Source organism: Eretmochelys imbricata, chromosome 16 (genome assembly GCF_965152235.1).
Source record: "Eretmochelys imbricata isolate rEreImb1 chromosome 16, rEreImb1.hap1, whole genome shotgun sequence".
NCBI classification, from domain to species: Eukaryota; Metazoa; Chordata; order Testudines; family Cheloniidae; genus Eretmochelys; species Eretmochelys imbricata.
This window is the reverse complement of record NC_135587.1, coordinates 6377262-6388100: the sequence shown is the minus strand read 5'-3', so window position 1 is coordinate 6388100 and position 10839 is coordinate 6377262. Positions and strand designations below refer to the sequence as shown.

Here is a 10839-nt window from a genome sequence, read left to right as displayed (position 1 = left end):
TTGACAAAGGGGTGATTGCAGCAACTGCCCCTTCACATGGACACCTGGCCCCTGAGACAATCAGTCCTTGCTTTGATTCATTGTTATCACTGCCCCAGCAGCCCTGGCTTTGCTGGGTGGACACTGGGCCGCATCTGTGGGCTGTGAGCTGTCCTCAGAGCACTCATGGTTTCAGCACCGGTGTCCCATCCCAGAGGGCACCCAGAGCACAGCCTGGCAGAGCTTGTCAGACCACGTGGCTAACTCCCTAGTGACTGAGAAGAACTCACCCCACTCCAGCGACAGGAGCCAAGTGCCGCACTGGAGACCTAAAGGAGGGTTAGTGATGGCAGAGACGGTGCCTCTGGACCAGCAGCCTCCTGTGGGCAGAGCACTGCGAGGGGGCCTGAGGCCTGGCACCCAGAGGAGAGGGCTGCCATGTGGGGAAGGGGGCAGGTCAAAGCCAGACCTAGCTCCATGGAGGATGTGGAAGAGGAAGGCAGGGGCAGGCTGGCGAGGGGGGCCGCCCAGCCGGGACCGTAAGATCAGCAAGGACAGACACAAAGCCAGAGAGCTCCAGAGGCTGGAGCCGTAGGCGGGTGGGAAGTCACAGCCCCCTGGACAAGCGCAGGTGGTCCGTGGGCGAGGGCTGGAGAGCAGCCGGCTGCAGGGCGAGCCCAGGGGAGCGGGGGGCCCCTTGGTCCCAGCCGCTGCGGCCCCACGGGGGGCTGGGATAGCTCCGGGAAGGGCGGCGGGAGCAAAGCTGAGCAGAGGCGTGGCCGTGGAGCCGCCAAACCAGCCGGGCGGCGAGGCTGGCCCCGGGCCGGGGGGGCGGTGGCCGAGCCGGGGGCGGGGCGGCTCCCGGGTCCCACCTGCCCTTCTCGGCGCGTGGGACGCAGTCCCGGGCCAGCGAGCGGCCACAGCTGCCCTGCATCGGCCACCGGCATGACAGCCGCTGTCCTGCGGGCAGAGCCGCCCCTCGCCCCGGCGCCCCTCGGCGTGCCCGGCGAGCCGGGCGAGCTGCCGCCTGCGGCCGCCGCGGACCAGCAACCGGCCGGGCAGGCGGGAGATGCGGAGAGCCCCGGGCAGAGCGAGCCGGCGGCCTGGGGAGGCGAAGGGGGCGCCCGGCCGGGGGCCGCGCCCTGGCCCTCGGGAAAGGTGCCCAGCGGGCCCCCGGATCTGGAGGGCGAGGAGGGAGCGCGGGAGCCTCTCCTGGACCAGCGCAAAGCGCCCGCTGCCTGCGGCCCCGGCACCGCGCCTCTGGTAGCGGGGCCCCTCTGCCCGGCTTCAGCCCCACTCAGCCCGCTGCCAGCGGCCGGCAGCAGCCCCAGCCCGGCAGCTCCCCAGGGGCAGCCCCGCCTGGAAAGGACCCCCAGCCGGAGCCGGAGCCTCGCCAGCGCCGGGGCGGGCGAGCAGGCCGCGCTGGAAGCGGGCAGCGCCGAGGAGGAGTGCCCCATCTGCACGGAGCCCTACGACCGCGGGCGGCACTCGCAGGCCCTGCTCAACTGCAGCCACGTGCTGTGCAGCGACTGCCTGCGCGCCATCCTGGAGCGGGCCGGCGCCGCCGACATCGGCCGCGTGCGCTGCCCCATCTGCCGCCAGAAGACGCCCATGCTGGAGTGGGAGATCTGCAAGCTGCAGGAGGAGCTGCTGCTGCTGCACGCCCAGCCCGCGCCGGCCTCCGCGCTGGCGCTGCCCCTGCCGGCCCCCCTGCCGCCCCGGCGGCCCGGGCTCTGCGGGGCCCTGGAGCACCGCTTCCAGGTGCGCTTCCACACCAGCCGCACGTTCGGCTGCCTGCCCTGCCTGCGCTACCCGCCCTGCCTGGTCAGCGGCCTGGGCGGCCTGCGGCGCCGCTGCCGCTGCTGCTACCTGCTCTCGCTGGCCGCGCTGCTGGCGGCAGAGACGCTCAGCCTGCTGCTCATCTTCCTGCCCATCGGGCTGCTCGTGCTGCTCTTCCTCATCTTGGACAAATAGCCGCCCGAGAGCCGCCCCCCGGGGGCCCTGCAGCCAGGCCAGAGCGCGGGGAGCGATCAGTGCAGGCGCGGGGGTCGGAGGGGGCGGCCCTGGGGAAGGCCAGGCGGGGTGTTCCTACCCCCCTCAGGAGGGCTAAGTCGCAGGTGTTCAGCCCCGGGAGAGCCCTGGTGTCCTGGCCAGCATCCCCGTGCTCAGGCCAGTTCTGCCGGCCAGGAGAGACAGCTGGGCTCAGTGGCAAGGCCTCATTAGCCTCGCCTCAGTTTGCCCCTTTGGGCTGCAGGGAAGCCCTTCCAGCCGGGTTGGGCTTCTGCCACAGCTGCTGCTAAGATCATAAGAAGGGCCACACTGGGTCAGACCAAGGGTCCATCAAGCCCAGTGTCCTGTCTTCCAACAGGGGTCAGTGCCAGGTGCCCCAGAGGGAATGAACAGGACAGGGAATCATCAAGTGATCCATCCCCTGTCGCCCATTCCCAGCTTCTGGCAAACAAGCTAGGGACGCCATCCCTGCACATCCTGGCTAATAGCCATGGATGGACCTATCCTCCATGAATGTATCTAGTTCTTTTTTGAACCCTGTTATGGTCTTGGCCTTCACAACATCCTCTGGCAAGGAGTTCCACAGGTTGACTGTGCATTGTGTGAAGAAATACTTCCTTTTGTTTGTTTTAAATAAAAGGAAGTGTTAAATAAAAGGAAGTAGAGGACCAGCAGGGCCCCCCTGGGCACTCCATGCCAGTGCCTGTGCACAGGGAGAGGGGCAGGGATTCTCTGCTCACAAAAGGGTCCAGACATGCACTAAAGGTAGGAGGTGCCAAGCTCTGACAAATCTAGAGCAGAAATGGAGGCCACGGGGCCAGCCAGTCCCAAAGCAGAGTTTAAGCTGTGACCCAGGGCAAACAGTACCATGCTCCTGCAGCCCGCCCACATCAGTCAGTGTCATGGGAGCAGAGGTGGGGCAGACGCACTGAGCTCACGGCAAGGCAGGGCTGGGCTGGCCAGGGGTGGTTCGTGCCTGGTTTCCTCTCTTGTTCAGTCAAAAGATTCTGTTTCCTCAAGCTCAGACTGTGAAAATACAAACGATTGACTTGAGAAGCATCTGTCTGAGTGCAGAGCCCGTGAGTGCGACAGAAGGGACTGGCTGCAGTTGGCAGCACAGGGGTGGGTGCTCTGCAAGCTTTCCCTGTGCTCCTCATCCACAGCCCAGTTTGGGTTCCTCACCCTCCCCCCACCACTGCCCCTTCCTCCTACCCTACAGCCCCCTCTATCCCTGCTCTGGTCTTCCTAAGTACCAGCTCCTGCTTCCCAGCCACTGCCCACCGTACTGAATTCTTTGGGGATCTGGGCAAAGGGATACTGAGATCCACCAAACTCCTTGCCCGGGTGACCAGGAAGGATTTAAACCAAGCATGGAAGGCTAATGCGCTAGCCTTGAGCGGTGCCCAACATGCAGGGGGCCGAATTGCCAGCTGGGAGGCAACTGACTTCACAGGGCCAGGGGCTATGGCGTGTTCAGTGCAGTCTGGGACACTGCCAGCCACAGACCCCCCGTCCTAACAAACCCAGGCTGTTTGATGCAACCAGGCTGTAAAGCAGAGCAGCTCCTGGCTCCGTGTCCATGGTCTTGCTCCCAGCCCGTTGTCTCCTGCTACACAGGACCGGCTAGTTATTCTACCTGTCTGTACAGCTGGGCACTCCTCCTGCATGCAGCAGACAGAGGGGCTTGGTCCCCAGCAATCCACGTGACCCAGTTGCCCCATGGCAGGGACAGCAGCACTGGGAGACCTTGGGGCTGAACAGATGATGCTCTCTCCGAATCTCACAATTCTCATGCTAATGCATGAGCCCAGCACCCTCCCCTAGTCCCTGCTCTATGCCCCCCAGTGCCGACCCTCAGATCACCTGAGGGGGAGGAACAGCTGTGAGCCTGATCCACCTGGGGAAGGGAAGCTCTGCTGAGCTGGGGCCCTTTTACAGTCCCTTTAGGGCGAGCTGCCCCGGGTACTCTACTATGTGCACAGGAAAATCCTGGCTTCTGATGGGCTGCTGTTGATTTCCTTGGTTTAAACATTTGCAGCCAGTGGGTCACATCAGGTGCCCCCTCCCCCAGCCCTCTGCAGTGCCTTGGTGGAGGGAGGGTCACTCCAGGTGGCACCGATGGCTCTTAGCAACAGAAGGGCCAGTTAGTGCAGAGCCAACACCTGGAGCAGCCCTGCCTGGCCCCCAGCTGCTCGCTGGCCTCATGCTCTGCCTCCTCAGGCACCAGTCCCTGCCTGTGTCCTTCAGGCTCCTGCTTGCCCTTCCCTGCACAGAGATAAGGGAGCCGGCGCTGCCCGGCTCTCCCGCAAGGGCACGGTAATGTCAGAGCAGGGCCTGTTCCATGCCCCTGCACCATTGGTAGCGCCCCTGTGCAACCAGGGCTTTGTGAGAGTACAGCCCTCTGCCCGCAGCACGGGAACCTCCACAGGGGCCCACCTGCCCAGAACCGCTGTGCCTTGCTTCAGCCTTCCTAACCCCCAGCCTAGGGCGGCACTCCCGCTGGGCCCAGGTTACACAGCAAAAGAGCTCCAGCTTGCCACGACCAGAGAGCAGCCCCCAGGCAAGGCTGGCCTCACGGAGAGTGGCCTCCTGTCGGGATGTGTACAGGCATCCCCTCTGCCTGAGCGCTGGATCCCACTCAGAACTGGGCCCTCCCTGTCGCTATGGACCCTGCTGCGCGGGGCTGGCGGGCTCCTGCACAGGGAGCCAGCTGGGCAGGGATGTGAGGCCAGCGGGGCCACTGGGCAGGCGACTGGCCTGGAACCAGCCAGCTACTGCAGCAAACAGACGCTTTGGGGAGGGGGGATCAGTCTGGGGGAGATGAGCTCCTGGGAACTCACAGGTAGAGGACAGAGGGGAACTTTGTGCCCATCCAGTCTGAGCTGCTGTGCAACCCAGGCCAGGGACCCTCATGGAGCAATTCCAGCCTTGGGCCAAGCCCCCTGCTGGAGCCACAGCACAGTGTCGCATGTGAGCCATCCAGGGCTGGCCGTGGGGCTGGTTAGATCAGTGCAGGCCCCACCCATGGACACAGCCTGGGACAAAGGTGCCTTGGTGCCATGTGGTTTGTGGCAAGTGCCTTCATCCCAGCAGGCCAGCTGCCTCACTCCAGGGGCTGCCCTCACCCCCAGCCCTAGGTCAAAACCTGGCTGGGTCCAGCTGTCAGTGTTGTGCCTAGCCCAGCTCTTGGACACAGGTGCAGGAGAGAGGCACCTGGTACGCCCCAGCCCTCAGCCAGTCGTTCCAGGGTTAATCCTGTAACAAAGCGGAGCTGCCTTTCCCCTAAGGAAGGGCTCCCCCCCTGCCCCCAGGGCCCTGTCTGTGCCACCCCTCCCCACCAGCATGCCTGCTCCCCTAGAGCTGCAGTGGGTGCCGGGAGGAGCAAGGCAGTGCCAGCAAGGTGGGGTCTGAGCCTTAGCAACTCCCCAGAGCTCAAACCTGGCAGCATCCCTATGTTCCCGCCCACTCAGCCCACCCTGTGCTGTGGAGACCCTGCTCCCCAGGGGACCACAGGCGCTGGCAGACTCTGCCCATCTCCATGGCATCAAGTCGGACACCCTGCAATGTGCTGGCTCCCTGGGGGCAGCTCCTCCCTTTTCCAGACCAGCTGGGAGCATTGTTAACATGCTGTTCCTGCCTGCAGAGGATTCACGCAGAGAAGAAACAGACATTGTTTCTAGCGGAGACCCTGGCTCTAGCCAGGCAGGCTGGGAAAGCACAGGAACTTGTCTTTAGGAGGAACAGCCCATCCAGTGCATTCCCTGCCCTGTGGGTGTGGAGAGCCAGGTCTCTGGTCCTTCTCCTCCCCAGCATTTTTGTGACTGCAAAGCACAAGAGAGGGCAGTGTTCTCATGGCTCCTCGGAGACAGGGGCACTTTCGGATTCCTGTCCTGGAGAATCTGGCCCCTGGGTTGGATTTATAAACACAGGGGCCCAGGTCCAGCCAGCCCGACCCCCTGAGGCTCCATTTCACAGCAGAGACAAGCAGCTGGGGGTTTATGGCTGCCGTTGTCCACACATCTATCCACAGCTCATTCTCAGGAGAGAGAAGCCAGTTCCTGCATCCCCTGAGGGGAGGAGAAAGAAAAACTCTAAGCAAAGTCCCCAAGCACTCCAGCCCCGGGAAGTCCATTCCTTGTAGCCTTTCTGAGAGCAGGCCCAGCATGCCCCAGGGAGAGCTGTCCGTGATCCAAGCCCCTTTAATCCCTCAGTTCCTCTGGGGCTGTGGTTCCACAAGGTCGGACGCAGACCAGCGGTGAGTGGGTTTGGGAAGCGAGCCAAGCCAGCAGCGCCATTCAGGAGTGACATGTGCCCAGCTCCAAGCCGAGCCTGGGACTCAGGGCAGCAGCTGCCAGAATTGCATGGTGTGGCTAGGTGAGCGCAATCCATGGATCTGCAGAACAAGCCACGTCTGATCACACCGCCAGGCGCAAGATTAAAGTTTCCAGTGCTTCCAGCAGGAATTTCCACAGCCCCTGGGAGAACAGGCAGCTCCCTCCGGCCAGATGGGCCAGTGCTGAGCTCCTGCTGAACTCTGCCAGCTGAAAGGGGGATGGCCAGGCCTGGAGAGGTTCAGGAGGGGGCTAGGAAGGGGTACTGAGCCCAGGGGATGTTACAGCGAGGCTCTGCACAGCACTCTGACCCACAGGTGGTTAGAAGGGCTGCTTTGTCTTGCAGCATGAGCTGGCACCAGACAGCTGCTTGTGCCCATCCCCTTGCCATCTCATGGCACCATAATCCCGAGCCGTCTCCCTTACCTGGACAGTGCCAGTGGTCTCACTTCCCTGACACACCTACGATCCTGTCCAGCAACTTCTGCCCCCTGGAGCAGCGCTGCTGCGGCTCCCCTCTGCCCCCGACGGCTTCTGCAGTGACCGCCAACTCCTCCCCCCTTGGCCAGCAAAAGGGGACAGTACCTAAGGGGACGGAGAGGGTGAGGCGGCCACCTGGGGTGCTGTGCTCCATGAAGCTCAGAGCATCTGTGTCGGCATCAGTGGGCAGGGCAGCCACAGGCTCTGGCAGTCACTGCGTTCCCTGCAGAGGGGACACAACAATCTGCATGGGTAGCGCAGGTCCAGTCGTCCTCCGGGCATACCATGTAGGGAAAGGAGTGAGGGGCAGCTCCACTGATCAGCCCCTTCCCCATGCACAATCAGGGTCCAGTGCCCAGCTCCTCATTAATGTTCCCACCTGAGTGACACAGAGGCATCCCCCCACCCCCCCATGGGCTCCCTGGGAAACTCCTGTTTAGCCACAAACTTGGAGAAGCAGCTGCTCCGTTAACATCTCCTGCTGTTCCACTGCCTGGCCAGGGCCTCAGCCAGCCCTTCGGAGCCCACCCGCACTGGGTTCCTGCCTGGGGAAAGTAAAGCCTAGGTGCCGTGTCACCCTAGGCACTGGGGCCAGTCCCTGCTCCCCTCCGTGCCAGGATCTAGCACAGATCACATTCGTGGCACTCGGGAGAGGAAGCTACTCAGTTCTGCTGAGATCCGTCTTGCTGTGTGCACTGCCCACGGTCACCGGCTTCTCAGCAGGCTCTCTCCACAGCTGCCCCTTGTGCTGGGGAGCCCATGTGCTGCCAGGGGAGCACCCAGCCTGCCCAGGGTGCTGCATCCCCAGCCATCTCGCTGGATGAGCACCTGACAGGTTGGAAAAAGAACAGGAGGACTTGTGGCACCTTAGAGACTAACCAATTTATTTGAGCGTAAGCTTTCGTGAGCTACAGCTCACTTCATCGGATGCATACTGTGGAAAGTTTAGAAGATCTTATTATATACACACAAAGCATGAAAAAATACCTCCTCCCACCCCACTCTCCTGCTGGTAATAGCTTATCTAAAGTGACCACTCTCCTTACAATGTGTATGATAATCAAGGTGGGCCATTTCCAGCACAAATCCAGGGTTTAACAAGAACGTCTGGGGGGGGAGGGGTTAGGAAATAGAGACTGGGAGTGGCTTAGTCATTATGCAAGGTAGCCTATTTCCCCTTGTTTTTTCCTAACCCACCCCCCTCCCCCGACATTTTTGTTAAACCCTGGATTTGTGCTGGAAATGGCCCACCTTGATTAAATACACAACGTAAGGAGAGTGGTCACTTTGGATAAGCTATTACCAGCAGGAGAGTGAGTTTGTGGGGGGGGGGGGGAGAGGGGGTGTGTGAGAAAACCTGGATTTGTGTTGGAAATGGCCCACCTTGATTATCATACACATTGTAAGGAGAGTGATCACTTTAGATAAGCTATTACCAGCAGGAGAGTGGGGTGGGAGGAGGTATTTTTTTCATGCTTTGTGTGTATATAAAAAGATCTTCTACACTTTCCACAGTATGCATCCGATGAAGTGAGCTGTAGCTCACGAAAGCTCATGCTCAAATAAATTGGTTAGTCTCTAAGGTGCCACAAGTCCTCCTGTTCTTTTTGCGAATACAGACTGACTCGGCTGTCACTCTGAAACCTGGCAGGTTGGAGTTATAGGGCATTAACAATGCACGAAGCGGCCGGCTGAGCAGAGAGCACTTTCATTGCATGTGGCACCTGCTGGGTCCAGAGCTAAGGGCTGGGGGGAGGAGATGCCATGGCCCAGGCTGCAGGGCTCACTCATCCCGCCATGAGAAGAGCTGAGGGAACTATAGCTTTGTGCGCAAAAACACTCCTGCTCCCTGTGAATCTGAGCCAGGCCCCTCCCCACCACACCCAACCCAGGGCACCTCACTCGGGGCTGAGGAGGCCACCTAAATGTTCAGTGTTGCAACGCCTACAACCCTTATCATAGAATAATCAAATCTCAGGGTTGGAAGGGACCTCAGGAGGTCATCGAGTCCAACCCCCTGCTCAAAGCAGGACCAACGCCAACTAAATCATCCCAGCCAGGGCTTTGTTAAGCCTGATCTTAAAAACTTCTAAGGAAGGAGATTTCCATCACCTCCCTAGGTAACGCATTCCAGTGCTTCACCACCCTCCTAGTGAAAAAGGTTTTCCTAATATCCAACCTAAACCTCCCCCACTGCAACTTGAGACCATTGCTCCTCGTTCTGTCATCTGCTACCACTGAGAACAGTCTAGATCCATCCTCTTTGGAACCCCCTTTCAGGTAGTTGAAGGCTGCTATCAAATCCCCCCTCATTCTTCTCTTCCGCAGACTAAATAACCCCAGTTCCCTCAGCCTCTCCTCGTAAGTCATGTGCCCCAGCCCCCGAATCATTTTTTTTGCCTTGGTGGCTCTAACCCTGCTTCTGTTAACTGACAGCAGCATCCTGCTCTTATCCTGCAATGGACCAGCCCCTACAGGGGCGGGAGGCCCCCTGCCAGCATGCTGTACACCCCTTCACTCCCCCTCCCGCACTGTGTGTCCTGCCAAGGACTGGAGCCACTTACCACTGCCTCTCCCATTCAGGGCCCCCAGCACCCAGAAAAGTCCCCTCACAGGAAGGGCAGCTAGTTCCTCAGGCACCAGGCTGCATGCTGGGGCCCTGCACCACGAGCTCCTGACAAGCTCTCCCTGTGCCCTGGCAGCTCCCAGCCATGAAGGCTGTCCCCGGGGATGCAGGGCGGGACCGTGTCCCCATGTAGACATGTGCACATGCATACACACGTGCACCCCAACATGTGGACACGCTCACACACTCGCATGCCCATAGATACGCACACACAATACCAGCAGAGGAACTCCCACCCAAACTGGACCTCGCTCCGCACAGCTGGAGGCAAGGGCGGGAATACAACCAGCACTGGCCTATCCTAACCCAGGGCCCACGGTGCACCCCACAAGGCTGCAAAAGTCAGTCTGCAACCTCCTCACCTTTACTATGCAGGAGCAGCCTGTAGAGACTACTAGTCCCAGCATGCAGTGCTGTCAGTTCCCTTTAAATGAAGAATTGCATGCTGGGACTTGTAGTCTCCTGAGCCTCCTCCCTGAGGCAGGGACAGTCTACTCCAGCAGAGGAGTGAGACACGGTGGCCGAGGTGATACCTTTTACTGGGCCAACACCTGTTGGGAAGAGAGACAAGCTTTCAAGGCACACAGAGCTCTTCTTCTTCTGAACACCAAAAGCAGCTGCTGGGCTCCTGGCCCACTGCCCAGTGCAGCTCCCCACCCCTGCTGGGAACATTCATGGGACTCCCCAAAACACAGGGCACTGCCTCCTGGGAGCAGGATTGTCAACTTTCCATTTTTTCAAAACGAATACTACAGGCTCCCAGGTTGCTTACACCCCCTCCCCGGGACTCACCTGCCACCTGCGGATGCGGAGCCTGCCTGCCTGCCCAACCAGGACATAGTGAAGTGGGGGGGTGTCTGTCCGTGGGGCGAGGGGCCAGAGAGAGCTAGGGCCCTGGGAGGCGGAGGAGGTGGAATGGGCCATCACAGGTGGCAAGCCCAGCTGCCGACCCTGCTCCCCAAGCAACGTGCATTGTCAGGATCCCTCCTCCTCCAGCCGTAGTTGCTGCTCTTCCTGTCCTCCTTGTGGCAGAGGCTGATTGATCGCAGCACTGCTGCCTGGACACTGCACAGGTCCCCTTTCGACTGGACTTTCTGGTCAAAAACCTGGCAACCCTAGCTGGGAGAGCAGCGCTGACCCCAGTGCCCCTCGCGGTGCGTTCCAGGAGTGGGGTGCTGCGCAATGCTTGTGGCCTTGCCATACATACCCATGGAGCCCCTGCTGCACCGGTGCTCAGGGGGCAAGCACAGCTCGCAGTTCTGGGAGAGGGCTTTGCAGGGGGTTGAAAGAGCACAAAAGCTGGCAGGCATATGGAGCTCAGCTCTGCCGAGAGACCCCCTCTCTCCCCTGGCTATCCACCCACCCTATGCCCTTTGCCTTCTGTCTAATGTGCCCACTATCTTTGTGTCTCGG

General features: G+C 60.7%; 1 protein-coding gene across 1 annotated transcript; it reads left to right on the top strand.

Moving 5' to 3' along the window:
* The first annotated feature begins 924 nt into the window (after nt 1-924).
* LOC144276262 (ring finger protein-like) lies at nt 925-2929 on the top strand. Its single transcript, XM_077836229.1, has one exon. The coding sequence runs from the start codon at nt 925-927 to the stop codon at nt 1951-1953; it is 1029 nt and encodes a 342-aa protein (XP_077692355.1). The 3' UTR covers nt 1954-2929.
* The last annotated feature ends 7910 nt before the right edge of the window (nt 2930-10839 follow it).

Coding starts and splice junctions, on each gene's coding strand:
- LOC144276262 (XM_077836229.1), top strand. CDS start 925: ATGACAGCCGCTGTCCTGCGGGCAGAGCCGCCCCTCGCCCCGGCGCCC.